The sequence below is a fragment of the Mercenaria mercenaria genome, chromosome 14 (genome assembly GCF_021730395.1).
Source record: "Mercenaria mercenaria strain notata chromosome 14, MADL_Memer_1, whole genome shotgun sequence".
NCBI classification, from domain to species: domain Eukaryota; kingdom Metazoa; phylum Mollusca; class Bivalvia; order Venerida; family Veneridae; genus Mercenaria; species Mercenaria mercenaria.
In genome coordinates, this window is record NC_069374.1 from 40,030,210 (window position 1) to 40,049,826 (window position 19,617).

At 36.2% G+C, this 19,617-nt stretch overlaps 1 protein-coding gene across 5 annotated transcripts in view; it reads right to left on the reverse strand.

The window, feature by feature from the left end:
- Positions 1 to 19,617, reverse strand: part of LOC123527412 (uncharacterized) — a 104,332-nt gene that overhangs the window by 14,435 nt on the left and 70,280 nt on the right. For 2 of the 5 annotated variants that reach the window (XM_045306837.2, XM_045306836.2), the window contains exon 4: positions 6,624 to 6,770. The exons of 1 other annotated variant lie outside the window; for it this stretch is intronic. In XM_045306837.2, the coding sequence (XP_045162772.2) occupies positions 6,624 to 6,770 (147 nt within the window). Of the gene's footprint in view, positions 1 to 6,623; positions 6,787 to 6,824; positions 7,746 to 19,617 lie in introns of those variants that run through there. 2 more of the 5 variants (XM_045306840.2, XM_045306841.2) reach the window with 2 other exon arrangements.

Sequence of the window (19,617 nt, forward strand, 5' to 3'; positions counted from 1 at the left end):
TTGTAAGCGGACAAAAGGATCTGCCAAATAAAAACAAGAGCACTGCAAGGCAACGCAAATGCAGAGCAATATTCACACAAAACAAAGTCATATGAGCTTTGACCCCTAAGTGTGACCTTGACATTGAAGTGAGCCATCCGAAACATGCGCTCTGCATATTGTTTCAATGAGGTGAACATTTGTGTCAGGTTTTTCTGAAATCCATCAAGGGGTTAAAGAGTAACAGAGCGGAAGGGAAATTGCTAACCAACACACAGACAGACAGACGGACACTGAGGCGATAACATAATACATCCCTGCAAGCGTATAAAAAGGAATCCATATCTTATGGTGATACAAGTTGTGTGCAAGTTTGGTTAAAATCAAATCATAAATGAAGCTGCTATTGTGCAGAAAAGGTCAAAATAGCCAATTTTGGCCCTTTCAGGGGCCATAACTCTGGAACCCATTATGGGATCTGGCCGGTTCAAGAAAGGAACCAAGATCTTACGGTGACACAAGTTGTGTGCAAGTTTGGTTAAAATCAAATCATAAATGAAGCTGCATTTGCAGCAAGAATTGTTACGAAGCACACATGGACGACGACGAAGGTGATCACGAAAGCCAACTTGTCACTATGTGACAGGTGAGCAATAATAACAGCAAAATAAAGATTGTCAGTTGAAATATGTTGCAAGTGATTGTCCTAAGTATGACCTGGCACTCATAATATTCCGTATGTTTCCGTAAATTATTTCGATGTCGAACCTAAATAACTATTACTTCAGGTCAAAAAGCCAATTTTGGTCCTTCAGGGCCATAATCTGAACCATTATGGGATTGGCGTTCAAGAAAGAAACCAAGATCTTATGGTGACACAAGTTTTGTGCAAGTTTGGTTAAAATCAAATCATAAATGAAGCTGCTATTGTGCAGACAAGGTCAAAATAGCTAATTTTGACCCCTTCAGGGGCCATAACTTTGGAACCCATATCGGAATCTGGCCAGTTCCAGAAAGGAAGCAAGATCTTATGGTGATACAAGTTGTGTGCAAGTTTGGTAAAAATCAAATCATAAACAAAGCTGCTATTCTGCAGACAAGGTCAAAATAGCTTATTTTGGGCCTTTCAGGGGCCATAACTCTGGAACCCATAATGGAATCTGGCCAGTTCAAGAAAGGAACCAAGATCTTATGGTGATACAAGTTGTGTGCAAGTTTGGTAAAAATCAAATCATTAATAAAGTTGCTATTGTGCAGACAAGGTCATAATAGCTAATTTTGGCCCTTTCAGGGGCCATAACTCTAGAACCCATAATGGGATCTGGCCAGTTCAAGAAAGGAACCGAGATCTTATAGTGATACAAGTTGTGTGCAAGTTTGGTTAAAATAAAATCATAAATGAAATCAATATCGTGCAGACAAGAAATTGTTGACGGACGCTTGGACTGACGACGGACGAAGGGTGATCACGAAAGCTCACCTTGTCGCTATGTGACAGGTGAGCTAAAAACCAATCTCATTAGAAGCTGCTAGGTATATTCATTTACATAAAAAATAAAGGGTTCTACCCAGGTGCCCGCTCGTGATGAAATAATGCACGGAGGGGAAAGTCGCAAAATGACCTTTCATGTGTCGGTGCGACGTTAAATCCAAATAAAAAATAAATAAATAAGGTAACAAGGTAATTTGTCATAAATTCAGTCAATATGTATCTTCACTGACTGTCCAAGTCAATCTGATATCATAAATGAAATTTCCGATCAGTATCTTCGTTAGTTATGGAGATATACCCATTTTAATTTGAAATAAAGGGAGGTAATTTAATATAAAATCAGTCCATAGTTATCTTTCCTAATTGTCTCAGTCCAACTAAAGGCAATAATGAAATTTGAAATGAGTCCTAAAAGTACTTACTGATATAAATCCATTTTGATAACAAAATAGCTAATTTTGGGCCTTTCAGGGGCCATAATTCTGGAATCCATTACGGGATCTGGCCGGTTCAAGAAAGGAACCAAGATCCTATGGTGATACAAGTTGTGTGCAAGTTTGGTTAAAATAAAATCATAAATGAAGCTGCTATTGTGCAGACAAGGTCAAAATAGCTAATTTTGGCCCTTTCAGGGGCCATAACTCAGGAACCAATGATGGAATCTGGCCAGTTGAAGAAAGGAACTAAGATCTTATGGTGATACAAGTTGTGTGCAAGTTTGGTAAAAATCAAATCATAAAAAAAGCTGCGATTGTGCAGAAAAGGTCAAAATAGCTTATTTTGGCCCTTCAGGCATACATGTGATCTCCCGCGCGGGAGGGTCAAAATCCCGATTTTTTCACCTTGCCTCCCGTCTCCCGACCAAAACCATAATTCTCCCGCTTTTCAAAAAAAAAAAAAAAAAAAAAATCAGTATTATGACTGGGTTGATAATTACCAAAGAGTGCCAAGCATGTTTACACAGTAAATCAAAGTGTCACGGACTGTTGTGTATTATACATGTTTGACACACATGTAGCTGGAGGAAAGAGTTGTTTTTCACAGGTGAATTTTGATAACATGATTGTTTGTTTTGATAAGGGATTAGACAAGCTGGGCCTTTTCCACCTGTCTCACGGGGCCGAATATCGGTCCATTCTCAGTGCCAATTAGGCACCATTTTTTACCAGTTTGAAGCAAAAAAAACTCCCAGTCATAAGAAATAATTCCCAGCTGAAATGATTTTTTGATTATTCAAAGAAAAGAAATGAATGTTATTTCCTCTTATGCAGTTACGCCATTTTCTTCCAATGTTTACCAAATTAATTTGCTAATAAAATCGGACTTATTTCATTGAAAAATGGATGAAAACACACACCCACTGATTTGATATCATCAATCTACATTATTTTGGTAAGGGTAAATACATGTTGATGTATTTCTTTTTTCTGTTTTTCACATCAAAATCATTAATGATCAGTATTTTTATACGAAAGTGGGTGGGGTAAGGAATTTACATAATATATATGAGTTGTGTTCAGACTAATTTACAGCTTCGTTTTTTTTTCAGTCCTCGAGTAGAATAATGTTAATGCATGTTCACCACCATTTCAGACCAAAATTGAGACTTTGAGTCTACAAATTTAATCTGTTAAGAAAGTTTAAAGTTAGAACAAGAGGGAGCTTCTGTAAGACAGCATGCTCGACTTTTCTCAGTGATTGACTCTGAATTAAAGCTTTGCCAGTAAAAGGGGCAATTAAAGCTTTGCCAGTAAAAGGGGCATAATAGTCAATAGCTTGTAACAGAGATATTGGACATTATATAAAACTTTAACAAAACAAGAGGGCCAAGATGGCCCTAGGTCGCTCACCTGAGAAACACACCATAACACAGCATATTAAACAGAGTAAACATGTTTGACCTAGTGATTTCATGGAAAAAATATTCTGACTAATTATCATTAAAATTGGAGCAAAAATATTGAGTATAAGTAAATATTTTCTTTGATTTGACCTAGTGACCTAGTTTTTGACTCAAGATGACCCATATTCGAACTTGACCTAGATTTCATCAAGGCTATCATTCTGACCAAATTTCATGAAGATCAATTGAAAAATACAGCCTCTATCGCATACACAAGGTTTTTCTTTGATTTGACCTAGTGACCTACTTTTTGACCCAGATGACCCATTTTCAAATTTGGCCTAGATTTCATTAAGGTACTCATTTTGACTTAATTTCAGTAAGATCAACTGAAAAATACAGCCTCTATCGCATATACAAGGTTTTCCTTTGATTTGACCTAGTGACCTAGTTTTTGACCCCAGATGACCCATATTCAAATTTGACCTAGATTTCATCAAGGCAATCATTCTGACCAAAATTCATGAAGATTAATTTAAAAATACAGCCTCTATCACATACACAATGTTTTTCTTTGATTTGACCTAGTGACCTAGTTTTTGACCCCAGATGACCTATTTTCTAACTCGGCCTAGATTTTATCAAGGTAATCATTCTGACCAAAATTCATGAAGATTAATTGAAAAATACAGCCTCTATCGCATATACAAGGTTTTTCTTTGATTTGACCTAGTGACCTAGTTTTTGACCCCAGATGACCCATTTTCAAACTCGGCCTAGATTTCATCAAGATAATCATTCTGACCAAAATTCATGAAGATTAATTGAAAAAATACAGCCTCTATCGCATACACAAGGTTTTTCTTTTATTTGACCTAGTGACCTAGTTTTTGACTACAGATGACCCATATTTAAACTTTGCCTAAATTTCATCAAGGTAATCATTCTGATCAAAATTCATGAAGCTTAATTGAAAAATACAGCCTCTATCGCATACACAAGGTTTTTCTTTGATTTGACCTAGTGACCTAGTTTTTGACCCCAGATGACCCATTTTCAAACTTGGCCTAGATTTCATTAAGGTAATCATTCTGACCAAAATTCATGAAGATCAATTGAAAAATACAGCCTCTATCGCATACACAAGGTTTTCCTTTGAATTGACCTAGTGACCTAGTTTTTGACCCCAGATGACCCATTTTCAAACTCGGCCTAGATTTCATCAAGGTAATCATTCTGACCAAATTTCATGAAGATCAGTTGAAAAATACAGCCTCTATCGCATACACAAGCTAGATGTTGACAGACGACAGACAGACGCCGGACATCGAGCGATCACAAAAACTCACCTGAGCATTGCTCAGGTGAGCTAAAATTTGTAAGTTTAAAAGTGGCATAACTCTGTCAAAGTTCTAATCAAGGGTTATGAGGATTGTTTCTTCTGGTGTAGACTTATGCCTTATTGTGTGGCCTAAAATGTTGGATTTTGTCTCTAAATTTTGTGTCCGCGCGCTTAATTTTTGTCGATAAAAAACCTCCAGTTTTGAGACCCCAACTCCAGCTGAAAAATGGCAAACCTCCAGTTTTGGGATTCTGAACTTATCACATGTATGCCTTCAGGGGCCATAACTCTGGAACCCATAATGGGATCTGGCCAGTTCAAGAAAGGAATCGAGATCTTATGGTGATACAAGTTGTGTGCAAGTTCGGTTAAAATAAGATCATAAATGAAACCACATTCGTGCAGACAAGAAATTGTTAACGAACGCACACACTGACGACAGACGAAGGGTGATCACAAAAGCTCACCTTGTCACTATGTGACAGGTGAGCTAAAAAGCAGAAAAATATGAAAATGTTGAAAAATCCCTGGCAGTTTCAGCAACAGTGGGTGTGTTCAAAACAATTTTTCACAAAAACAAGCCTGGTGACCCATTGTTTTTATTTGTTCATTGTTTTCAGCACAAATTTTCCTATCATATAATTACCATATTTTCCCGTATTAACGCCCCCGGGGGCGTTACATTTTCCAAAGAGGGGGCGTTTATTTGAGGTAAAAAAATAAAAAATGAAAATTTTTACAAAACTTAAAAACATCGTTCAAACTAGCTGTAAAGTGTTTCTGTGTTGTTTAATCCCCCCAAAACGTAATTATTTGGCATCCAATTTAATGCAGTGTGTCTTTTATGCATTTAAATACGGTACCTCGTGTATTCCATGTCTGGCTTTTTGACACGCTCGCGACACTACACATTACGTCATGACCCAAACAGCTGTGTACTCCGATAACATTTTCCTTAGTACATGCGGGTAGCTAATTGCGCAATACACAATGTCAATGGTTTGACACGTTGCTGTGCCTGCTTTTAAATAAAAAGTTCTTAAAACTGCCGAAGAAAAGGGTATATCGTAAACACATTGCTGCAAGTTTGTTTAAAGTCGGCAGGAAGCGTGTGCGCGAGTGGTGTAAAAACAAATCAAAAATGTATTTACCGTTTAATTTTCTGTTACATACCTAATTAGTACAAATGTTTTGGACTTACGGTACATGGACTGTTTAAAAGTGTGTTTAATTTTTAATACATTGGACTTTAGTACTGTAAATTACTTATTATGTGGACTTATAAAAATGAGGTAGGTGATTTTTTCCCGTTCTTGTTGACTTTTTTTCCCCTCCAAAATGGGTGGGGGGCGTTAATTAGAGGGGGCCTTAATTTGGGAAAATACGGTATGTGAATTTGAAAAAAATCTATGAAAGGAAAAAAACAATTGCAAAAAGAGGCCAATGCCGGGTCAAGTAGGACAGCTCTCTATACTTCGTATAGTCAAGCTAAAAAGGGTATATTTTTGTTAAAATGATAGCAAGAATTATGGAACCTATGTCATCGATGTCATGGGGAGTGAATGTGTGAAGTCTCATTCAGCTGCAATGAGTAATAACCGAGATATGAGCTTGCTCAGGGAATCGTTAATAAGGTGTCCATACACAATGCTGATGATTGGGGGAGAGGGGTTATAGTATTACTCCCCAGACTTCTGTCATAACAATCTTAAAAGCCACCAAGTCTGAAATAATGAGGAGCAACTGCCACTAGAAGCTGGAAAGCAATGCCATATGACTTGTGAAATGTGTCAGTTTAACTTAAAATTCAGCAAAGTACAGAAAGCCAAAAACTCTGTCACAGACTTGGTCCATCAAACAGTAGTACAAAAGGACTGCTTTACATTTAAGTTTGCCAATGCTACCACTTTGATACTGTACTATTTCGCTAACTTTGATTTTCAATAAAATTAATAAAGCTAATGTACCTCTTTCCTTTGTTTAGCCTTCATCTGTTTTTCTTTGTCTTTCAGTTGTTGTTTTTCTAGTTTAGCATTGGCCTCTTTTTGCTTTTCTTGTTTTTTGAGAGCTTCTTTCTCCATCACTTGCAACCGGCTCTTTACAGCCCTCTGAGACTGTAAATCATATCAACTAAATTTTCTAAGTTTGTTTATCTGTACTAACTAGTAACCAATACAAACTCCCTTTATGATATTCATCACAGGAAGATAGAACTGATGTCAAGCAACATAGATTGACTTTTATCAGAATTCAAAAGAGAGAGAGTCAACTGTTAATGTCATTTTAACAAGTGATAATCGCCTAGGTAAGGACTTAAATTCTAAACATTGACACAACCACCCTGGCCATACCCAGCTCAACATATTCAAGTGTTAATGTGGTAAAACAGTGAACAAACAAAACTTTCTATGGAAAGTAGGTATTTTTCATGGAACAGTTTTGAAAATCTACTTATCAGATATCACGTCATGAGTGATTGCAAATGTTTTCCACTGACAACTTTGGAAATCACTCTTGACATCTTTCAAAATGTTCGACAAGATAGCACTTAAGGTATTAGACCCATAAAAGCACACCCTGGTACCGGCGCTCCCAAGTACAGGTGGCACTCACACATACAGCGCTCGATAAGCAATTTTGGAGGAGCGGCGGTGTAAGTATTTCTTATTGTATCTCCGGTAATCCAAAACTTTTTGTAAAATGAAAGATATCTGAGCTCTGGTGAATCATTGATGACTATGTTCCGTGAGTGTCACAACATTTCATCTTAAAATAAACAAAATACGGCGAGTTAAACGTGAACGTTTGACTCAAAAATGTCAAATGTAAAAAAAAACACGTAAAATACTCAGTAAATACTCCAGATGTATTCATTTTGATATATCTTCATATAGTCATATCTTCCTACAATAACCAGTTCAAATTCCAAGACTTAATTCGTTATATTTAAAGAATGACTCGTGTTTAAAGAAGGTAAGTGGTTTCAAAACGGCACTCACATCGCACAGGTGTGTATTTTTTTGACGCTCACCAAGTACAGCTAGAGAAAGTTCTTCAGAAATGTGGAGAAATCGTTAGCTCTAAGGCAACTACAACGGAAAAGAGATGAATCGGATTGTTTAGTTATGTGTGGTAGAGATTACACCACCAAGAACAGTTTGATGTTGGATTAAACAGTAGTTAATGGAACTAGTCATTACGTCTCATGTCTGCTATTAATTAAATCGGAATGACTCACATCGATTCCCGAGAGAGCCAAACAAGAACTCATTAATTGATAAATTCATTGAATTAATAAGATATTAAAATATGAACGTCTTTTGTACCGAACAGACATTTTAACAGATTCTTTGGTGGCTGATATATTCCATTCCGCTAATTTTAGGCGCCGATTTATAACGTAAATATCGACTTTTTGCTCAGCGCCCCCACTAATTATCATGTTTTCAATCTACGCTCCCGCCCTTTCTTATTCCTATTTAATATGTAAATCGTCGGGGGGGGGGGGGGGGGCGGTGCTGATCAGCAGGCTCCGAGCAAGAAGTTGAGGTTTGAAAGGCATAACATTGGTGGGCACCCGGGCACCCAGCCGCTTTACATCTTGAATCTCACTCAACGCCAGCACCCACTCCCCACTCCCTCCCCCATCCACATAATCGTGTTTTCGCTCCGCGTCGCCACATGTTATCGAATTTTGGCTCGCTAACCACTCCGCGTTTAACTTTTTTTAATTCTCGTGTTTTCGCTCGACGGGGTCGCGTGGCAAATTGATGAAATGGTATAAAACATCCACTGTAAAAACCTTCTATTTTTCTGTTATGAGTGTTTACTGAATCTTAAATCTAATGAAACAAGTAAAATATGTTTCGTAAAAAGTTCAACATTTATTATACATTCAATGTAGGCGTATGGTAAGTTGTTAAAATTAAAGAAAAGAATAGAAAACTTGTCAGTCCATTATAAATGAGTTTTACTAACTCTATGATTAAACATTTATTCCACACCCCAACAAAAAAGTATCGACCTGGCTCTATATATATCATACGGATGCTCATGGCATTATACTGGTACTCAATTCCTACCATAAACCTACTCTGACTGCAATTTTCAGAGGTGCGTAGGTTAAAGCCCCACTGGGACCAATTTTTTTCCCCTTATTTTCCTTTTTACTTCTTTCAAGACTTATTATTGATTTATTGTACAAAAGTGGAAAATTTTCATTTGATAAGCGATTTCTTGCTGTCCAAAGTGAATTAACGCTGAAACAGAAGGGGTAGAGTTAGACATCTTTAAAAATACTGAGTTACATGCGGTAAAAGTTCTCTATTTTGCCTAAAATCACTCTTTAGATTTCATATTGTGGAAGAAATTAATGTAGGTTGATTTTACTTCCGCCCCAAGATTATTTTTGAATGAAATGAGCTAAAATTCAAAAATAGACCCACAGGATTTGGCCTTAATTTTTCAATGTTGGAGTTAGAATTCTGTCTCATTAAATCCGTTTACTTGAGGCACCCTAGAAGAAATGATATTGACAGTTTTATTTTGTGTTTTATAATTGTTTACCAATAGTTTGAAGTTTCTTTTATTAAAATTAATGGTATAATGAATTGTCTGCAAACGTTTTGGATAGTAATTTTTCTCTGCTTGAGCTTGAGGAAATACCATAAATTATGCAAAATTTATAAAGAAACGGCAAGGTAAAAGTTGTTTAAAAATTGCAACACAGTGCGAAACACGGTCAAGATCTTTAAGAAGATATACCAAGCAAATGCTATTTTTTAAACATTACTATTAGGGGTCCAATACCTTAATCAATTTTCTGTAAACTGTCTGGAAAATACATCTTCATCTAAACAAACTTATCACTTTCTAACAGATTTTCAAAGTTAAAAATTATTAGGAAACACAAGAAAGGGGATGGCACAGGAAGAGGTCACTCACAAATAATTAAAATATAGCAAAAAAATTACAAGGGCAGGCAGGTGGAGGAAGAGGTTATGTGTAGGGGTGTAGAATGTGGATGAGGCAATAACTCTAGAACCCATGAGGGAATCTAGCTGGTTTTCAAAAGGAACTGAGATCTTATTGTGACTTAAGTTGTGAGTAAGTATGGTTAAAATCAAATGTAAAATATCACTTCTATCGTGTTCACAAGGTAAAAATTAACAAATTTTGGCTCTTTCAGGGGTCAATCAGGGGCCATAACTCCCAAACCTATGATTGGATCTGACAGATTCATCAGGGAATCCAAGATCTATTGTTGTTGAAGATATTTTGCAAGATTGTATCAAATCAAACCATAAATGATGTCTCTATATGGCTGCAAAAGCCCAGGTGCACAACTACACATGCTGATCAACATTCCTGTAAAGTTTTGTGACTCTCTATCAAATACTTTTGGAGCTACGTGCGACACAACATTAAAATGACCAATTTTTACAAAGTCAGGGGCCATAACTCCTACACGACTGAATGAATCCGGACGCGAAACCCCAGGTGCATAACTACACATGCTGACCAACATTCCTGTAGAGTTTTGTGACTCTACGTCAAATACTTTTGGAGCTAGGCGCGACACAACATTCTCAGAAGGACGGACAAGAGCAAATCTATATGCCCCCCCAAAAGTGGGGGCATAAAAATCGTCTGTTTGTTGACAAGATAATGTCACACTTTCCCTAGGGCATTAAGTTATTTGATCTTTACATAGTTTTCTATTCAGATTGCTAATCCATGTGGCAATTATGCATGCTTTTTCCCTGCTTAGAGGTAAAAAGTGCATAGTTTACATGAGGTTCTAGGTCAATAGCCACCAAAGCCTACCATAAAGTCTTAGCAGAGTTGTCTCCATTTTTTCCAAATATTTTACCCTGGATCATTTTTTTTTTCAGCTCAAACAGCTCTTTTTCAGAAAATGGTATTTAATTTTTTTTTTCAGTCCTTGTACTTTGATGCAGTTAACTACACATATATCTAAAATAAGACAGTTCCTACTTGAAGTTTGTACTTTTAGTTACACTGCCTACATCTATGTTTTATATGGGTGATTTAAAAAAAAATGAGGCAAATCAAATAAACTTACTTAAAAATACAAATAAAAGGATTCTTAACACAGATTTTATGTTTTAATATGTGTAGCAAGTTTCATGATGATATAATGCTGTTGATCAAATTTACTGAAGGGAAATGTGGCTAAATTTGTTGCAAGTGTAACACTTTTTTGGGACATTTTTACAAAAACAAGTTTTTGAAAGTGACTGTGTAAAGAAAATGCTATTTGAATATGCAAAATGTTTGTTTCTACCTTGAACATTCAGGCATATGAATATGGATAGTATTCTAATACATCAACATCTGATGTATACATTTTGTGCATCAAAGTAACATGACCCGTTGAATTTTTTTACAGCTTAAAACCGCCATTTTCAAAATATATATGATTGTTCACAGACTAATGTTTTATCTGCAAAAAGTATTCTGAAGTTTTAAGATCAGTGCTTTTATATAACAAGAGAGCCATAATGGCCCTATATCGCTCACCTGTTATCATTGCACTTAAGGACAAGAAGGTCACAAAATCATAATCAAGATCAATAAGTCCAAAGGACAGGAATAACAAAGGGAAGAAATTTAACCAAAAAGAAAAAAAAAATCTTACAAGGTACAGATATGTTACAAGAGGACCATGATGGTCCTGAATCGCTCACCTCTTCCCACATGACCCAGTTTTGAGTATGACGTCGTTTTTTCTATTATTTGACATAGTGACCTAGTTTTTGAGCTCATGTGACCCAGTTTTGAACTTGACCTAGATATTATCAAGATAAAAATTCTGACCAATTTTCATTAAGATCCATTGAAAAATATGGTCTCTAGAGAGGTCACAAGGTTTTTCTATTATTTGACCTATTGACCTAGTTTTCGAAGGTACGTGACTCTGTTTTGAACTTTATCTAGATATCATCAAGGTGAACATTCTCACTAATTTTCATGAAGATCTCATGAAAAATATGGCCTCTAGAGAGGTCACAAGGTTTTTCTATTTTTATACCTACTGGCCTAGTTTTTGACTGCACGTGACCCAGTTTCGAAACTGATCTAGATATCATCAAAATGAACATTCAGATCAATTTTCATGAAGATCCTTTGAAAAATATGGCCTCTAGAGAGGTCAAAAGATTTTAATAATTTTAGACCTACCGACCTAGTTTTTGACCGCAGTTGACCCAGTTTCAAACTTGACCTAGATATCATCAAGATGAACATTCAGACCAATTTTCATGAAGATCCCATGAAAAGTATGGCCTCTAGAGAGGTCACAAGGTTTTTTTATTATTTGACCTACTGACCTAGTTTTTTAAGGCATGTGACCCAGTTTCAAACTTGACCTAGATATCATCAAGGTGAACATTCCAACCAATTTTCATGAAGATCCATTCAAGGGTATGGCCTCTAGAGAGGTCACAAGGTTTTTCTATTTCAAGACCTACCGACCTAGTTTTTGATCGCAGTTGACCCAGTTCAAACTTGACCTATATATCATCAAGATAAACATTCAGACCAACTTTCATACAGATCCCATGAAAAATATAGCCTCTAGAGAGGTCACAAGGTTTTTCCATTATTTGACCAACTGACCTAGTTTTTGAGGGCACGTGACCCACTTTCAAACTTGACCTAGATATCATCAAGTTGAACATTCTGACCAATTTTATTTCATGAAATATATGGCCTCTAGAGAGGTCACAAGGTTTTTCTATTTTTAGACCTACTGACCTAGTTTTTGACCGCACGTGACCCAGTTTCGAACTTGACCTAGATATCATCAAGATGAACATTCAGACCAACTTTCATACAGATCCCATGAAAAATATGGCCTTTAGAGAGGTCACAAGGGTTTTCTATTATTTGACCTACTGACCTAGTTTTTGATGGCACGTGACCCAGTTTCGAACTTGACTTAGATATCATCAAGGTGAACGTTCTGACCAATTTTCATGAAGATCTTGTGAAATATATGGCCTCTAGAAAGGTCACAAGGTTTTTCTATTATTTGACCTACTGACCTAGTTTTTGATGGCAAATGACCCAGTTTTGAACTTGATCTAGATATCATCAAGGTGAATGTTCTGACCAACTTTCATGAAGATCTTTTGAAATATATGGCCTCTAGAGAGGTCACAAAGTTTTTCTATTTTTAGACCTTCTGACCTAGTTTTTGAAGGCACGTGACCCAGTTTTGAACTTGACCTAGATATCATCAAGATGAACTTTCAGACCAACTTTCATACAGATCCCATGAAAAATATGGCCTTTAGAGAGGTCACAAGGTTTTTCTATTATTTGACCTACTGACCTAGTTTTTGATGGCAAATGACCCAGTTTTGAACTTGATCTAGATATCATCAAGGTGAATGTTCTGACCAACTTTCATGAAGATCTTTTGAAATATATGGCCTCTAGAGAGGTCACAAAGTTTTTCTATTTTTAGACCTTCTGACCTAGTTTTTGAAGGCACGTGACCCAGTTTCAAACTTGACCTAGATATCATCAAGGTGAACATTCTGACCAATTTTCATGAAGATCCATTGAAAATTATGGCTTCTAGAGAGGTCACAAGGTTTTTCTATTTTAGACCTACTGACCTAGTTTTTGACGGCACGTGACCCAGTTTCGAACTTGACCTAGAATTTACCAAGATGAACATTCTGACCCATTTTCATAAAGATCCCATGAAAAATGTGACCTCTAGAGATGTCACAAGGAAAAGTTTACGCACGGACGGACACACAGACGACGGACACTGCGCGATCACAAAAGCTCACCTTGTCACTTCGTGACAGGTGAGCTAAAAAGTTACTAAATAAGCTATTTATAGTAACATAAACAGGAAGTAATTAAAAAAAATTTATTGTAAGTGAACAAAAGAAGGATCTGCCAAATAAAAACAAGAGCACTGCAATGCAACGCAAATGCAGAGCAATATACACACTAAACAATGTCATATGACCTTTGACCCCTAAGTGTGACCTTGACCTTGAAGTGAGCCATCCGAAACATGCACTCTGCATGTTGTTTCGATGAGGTGAACATTTGTGTCAGGTTTCTTTAAAATCCTTCAAGGGGTTCAAGAGTTTACACAGAGCGGAAGGGAAACTGCTAACCAACAGACAGACAGATGGACACCGAGGTGATAACATAATACGTCCCTTTGGGCGTATAAAAAGGAATCAAGATCTTATGGTGATACAAGTTGTGTGCAAGTTTGGTTAAAATCAAATCATAAATGAAGCTGCTATTGCGCAGACAAGGTCAAAATAGCTAATTTTGGCCCTTTCAGGGGCCATAACTCTGAAACCAATTATGGGATCTGGCCGGTTCAAGAAAGGAACAAAGATCTTATGGTGACACAAGTTTTATGCCAGTTTGATTAAATTCAAATCATAAATGAAGCTGCTATTGTGCAGACAAGCTAGGTCAAAAAAGCTAATTCTGGTCCTATCAGGGGTCATACCTCTGGAACCCATAATGGAATCTGGCCAGTTCGAGGAAGGAACCAAGATCTTGTGGATATACAAGTTGTGTGCAAGTTTGGTTAAAATAAAATCACAAATGAAGCTGCTATTGTGCAGACAAGGTCAAAATAGCTAATTCTGGCCCTTTCAGGGGCCATAACTCTGGAACCCATAATGGAATCTAGCCAGTTCAAGAAAGGAACCAAGATCTTATGGTGATACAAGTTGTGTGCAAGTTTGGTTAAAATAAAATCACAAATGAAGCTGCTATTGTGCAGACAAGGTCAAAATAGCTAATTCTGGCCCTTTCAGGGGCCATAACTCTGGAACCCATAATGGAATCTAGCCAGTTCAAGAAAGGAACCAAGATCTTATGGTGATACAAGTTGTGTGCAAGTTTGGTTAAAATAAAATCATAAATGAAACCACTATCGCACAGACAAGAAATTGTTAACGAACGCACACATGGACGACGGACGAAGGGTGATCACGAAAGCTCAACTTGTCACTATGTGACAGGTGAGCTAATAATAACAGCAAAATAAAGATTGTCAGTTGAAATATGTTGCAAGTGTATTGTCCGTAAGTATTGACCTGGCACTCATGAATATTCCGTATGTTTCCGTAAATTAATTTTCGATGTCCGAACCTAATTAACTATATAACTTCATGTTATAAAAAGCCAATTATATACCATCATTAATCATGTACAGATGTAGCTGTGTGGACAAAGTGTTTTTCCACTAATCTCAGGGTTGTGTGTTCGAGACCTCAATCTGACCAAATTGTTTTTTTATTTTATTTTTTTTTATTTTATCTGTAACATTAACAGACCGAAAACTTGTCACACTTATCATGATTCATCAACGAAATACTCTACTATCGATTAACATTCTTCTACGCACATAAAACCGTTCTACAAAATGTCTTTTAAAAATCTTCAGGACCGGACCTGCATTCATTCATTCAACGGACAATTCAAAAAACTGTTATTAATGACACAAAATGAAATGTTTCATAAAATGATATATTATATATACAAAATTCAAACACAAGGAATACTTTTTTTAAATGTTTAGAAAAGAATTCGAACCCCTGGTAACGTGCTTTAAAGTCGGAGAGCTTACCACTACACCACTGTACCGTTGGTTATCTAAAGTGATTATTTTGATAAATCTAGATACTTTCAGGCCACAAACATCAAATAACCAAAACGCCCGAAAATATTGGCGAAGGTTAATGAGTGCCAGGTCAATACTTACGGACAATAACAATTGATTAAAAACAACAAGATTTGTTTTCAAAAGTGAGATAACATGTATCTTTTTTTATCTATCACAGAAGCATCAACACCATAGATCATGTGCGACACTTATTATCATGTATCAAAACATGCAGATTAATGATGCAATTATAAGTGATGTTGCAAGTGTACACTATTTTGACATGTGAACTAGACACATTTCTGATGAGGTTTAAGCAAAACTGTGGCATCTTCACTGGAACAACTGTACATTTCAGTTAAGAAAGATATGTTCTCATAGTTGTAGAGGCTTCATGGTATGGAATTACTTACTTCTGAGTAAAATTTGATATAAAATGTGTGAATTTACCCTTCATTAATAACATTATGAATTCTGAAACAGATATTTTATTCAAATAAGCAATTTTAATTGTTTTGAATAAGAGTGCAATGCATACTTGTTTAAAATAAGCAAGTTTGGAAGCCTTTTAATTACCATGTTAATGCTTAATGTAGGTAAAGTGTTACACTCGCAACAATAAAAAGTAATGACTGCAAATTATTACATGCAACTGTATTTTTTCTTCACAGAAAATAACATAAACTCAAATAAACATGGTTAAACTTAATGTTTATTGACAGAATTGTGTCAGACATTGTTCACTGTTGACATTGGGACGTACCGATGCTTTTGCAAACAGCTCAGACCCAGATCAGACCGCCCCTGAAAGAGCTGTCTTATCAGATTTTGTACTGTTTGCTTACAGCATAACAAACCAGACCTTTAAATTCTTGTTATTGTGAAAAACTTTTTATTTTCAACAGGCAGGTGTAATAATAATATGAATTAATATCATTTCTATAAGGGGTTTAAACTAAAATAAACAAGACCATGAGGTTCAAAAGCCACTATCCTCAACAATGTAAACAAGAGGGTCATGATGACCCTGGATCGCTCACCCGAGTAATATGAGCTACATGTTTCAAATGTCAAACTGATGATTTTTAGAAAATTTTTGGAATATTTTCCGATGTACAATCACGTAACCACTGGGGCGGGGCCAATTTTACCCCGGGGGTCATGATTTGAACAAAGTTTATAGAAGTCTACTAGGCAATGTTACATATCAAATATCTAAGATCTAGGCCTTCTGGTTTATTTTTAGCAAATTTATGAAGATTTCCCTATGTAAAATCAAGTAACCCCTGGGACTGGGTCAATTTGACCCTGGGGGGGGGGGGGGGGGTCAAGATTTGAACAAATTTTGTAGAGGTCCACTAGGCAATGCTACATGTCAAATATCTAAGCTCTAGGCCTTCTGGTTTATTTTTAGAAAATTTTGAAGATTTTTCTATGTACAATCAAGTAACCCCATGGGACGGGGTCATGATTTGAACAAATTTTGTAGAAGTCTACAAGGCAATGCTACATGTCAAATATCTAAGATCTAGGCCCTCTGGTTTATTTTAAGAAATTTTTTGAAGATTTTCCTATATAAAATCAAGTGACCCCTGGGGCCGGGTGTTTCAATTTTAGATCCCCGGGGTTCATTTTTAAGATTTTAGAAAAATCTATTTAAGTATGTAGAGGGTAGTTCACACTAGGCAATGCTACACGTCAAATATCTAAGCTCTATGGCTTCTGGTTTTTGAGAAGAAGGTTTTTTAAGATTTTCCTATGTAAAATCAAGTGACCCCTGGGGCGTGGTCAATTTTGAACCCGGGGTCATGATTTGAACAAAATTGGTAGAGGTCCACTAGGCAATGCTTCACACCAAATATCTAAGCTCTAGGGCTTCTGGTTTTTGAAAAGAAGATTTTTAAAGTTTTTCCTTTCGGTTGCCATGGCAATCAGAGTTCTGCATGGAATTCAATTCTTTGAATAATTTTTGTAGAGCTTCACCCAAGGAACATTCCTGTGAAGTTTGGATGAAATTGGCCTAGCGGTTTATGAGGAGATGTCATTTAAAGTAAAAGTTTACAGCCGGATGCCAGATGGTGAGTGATCAGAATAGCTCACCCTGAGCCTTTGGCTCTGGTGAGCTAATAAATTGTACAGTTTGGTAAAAATTAAGGACCATTTAAGGGATATTGCATTATTAATACTGGCCTATGAGAGACATTGTTCATACATATTCACTGGCAAAATCCAACATGACATTATATGGGATCCAATTAACAAAATCAACTATCATAGGCCAGTACAGCTTAGTACTATGTGCGGAATTTCTCTTATGAGCAAACTTAAATCCCAGACACTGTTTTTACAGATCCATTGGTAAAGTCTGATAAAAATCCAACAACAACATCAGCTAATCACAGGCCAGCACATCTTATATGCATGGAATTTCTCCAGGAGCGAACTCATCCAAAACATTGTCTAAATAGAATTCCTGGTAAACTCAGCTGTAAATCCAATCAGCCATTCAGGAGATACTATATTAACTACACTGATCATCAGCGGCCAGCGTAGGTCATAAGTATGCTCAGAATTTCTCCATGTGCAAACTCATCCAAGACGTCATCAAAATAGATCCTTGGTGAAGTCTGGTGAAAATCCAAGAAGCCCTTCAGGACATATTGCGTTCACATCACTGATCAATCACTGGCCGCAGCACAGGGATTAGTATGCACGAAATGCCGTTCTGGACATATTGCGTTCACATCACTGATCAAACACTGGGACTAGTATGCACGGAATTTTTGAGCGAACTCCTCCAAGACATTGTCAATATAGGTCCACTGGTAAAGTCTGGTGAAAATCCAAGAAGCTGGTCAGGAAATTAACATGGGCAAATAGCGCACAGGCCAGCACAAAATGTATTTTTAGAATAGCGACCTTGATCTTTAACCAAATTTACTCAAATACGATCACACCCTTCCTCTCTCTATAAGCAATCTATTCACTACATTTGGTCAAATTCAAACAAGCCGCTCATGGGATATTGCGTTAACATCATGTGCACAGACACACGGAAGGACGGATACACAGAGGACCTGACAGAGCCAATTTCCATAGCTCCAAACCCTGAAAGGGCGGGAGCTAATAATCTGTTATCGGGCAACAGAAGGGTTAAGCATTTATTGTGATTTTGCTATAGACAAGATAGGTGCTACAGTTTAGTCCATATTAAATGGACCTACATAATAAAAAATTATGGTTTATTTTTTACCATACAATACAGTTTGTTCTATAATGTTCTACTGTTCTTTATTCAGACTATAAACCCTTTAATTTTCTTATCATTTACATATATTGATGATTTTGCAAAAACTGTATACCCACATCAGACTGCTTCTAAAAGAGCTGTCTAATCAGGGTCTGCACTGTTAAATTTGCTTAGATTATGTTGCAAGTGTAACATGATGCTTCCTTCCTAAACATGCTACTAACTTTTACTCATTTAATAAATAGTATCAAATACATTTATAAAATGGCTAAAAATGATTAAACATGGATCAATTCATCAAGAAAACAACAAAAGATTGTAATATTCCTTGACTGACATGTTGTCTGATGATGTTCAACTTTTGATTTTCGAGAGTTTTTGTTAATTTGGTTAAAATAAATTGTTTATAAACCTCTTTTCTAAAATATTTACAACTGTACATGATTATGCTAAGCAACTGTTGTCCACAAACCTAATACATTTCATGTTTTCTTGGGAAACATCCATTACCTAATGTGTTGCAAGTGTAACAGATTTGAAAAAAAAAAATGTTTATTTTTGTATGACATATTTTGGTATGTGACATACAAAAAGGATCAAATGTTATTTCACTGACCCCAATGTTGTATTTTACAGGCAAGATCTTGTCTTTTGATGTTTTAAATGAAAAATACTAAAACTTTTCCAAGTGTCAACAGAAAAAAAGGTGGTTTAAGATGCTTGAAAATCCAAAATTTTGAAACATTTTGCAGTCATATCCAATAATTTTGATGAAATTTTCTTTTTTTAAGTGTATACCATCATACACAATAAAATATAAGAGTTATATGTATGATTTCTTTAAAATTATCTGTGTTCAAATTTGGTACATATGTTGTCAAAATACACAAAACTAGTTAATTAAATAAAATTCCAGTGTGGTTGTACAACTAAATCGCCCCAATGATTTTTGTAACTTCAATGTCATGAGATATAAAGTCCATATAATTAAAGAGCCAAGACTGAATTTGAATTTTGAGCTTTCTGTCAT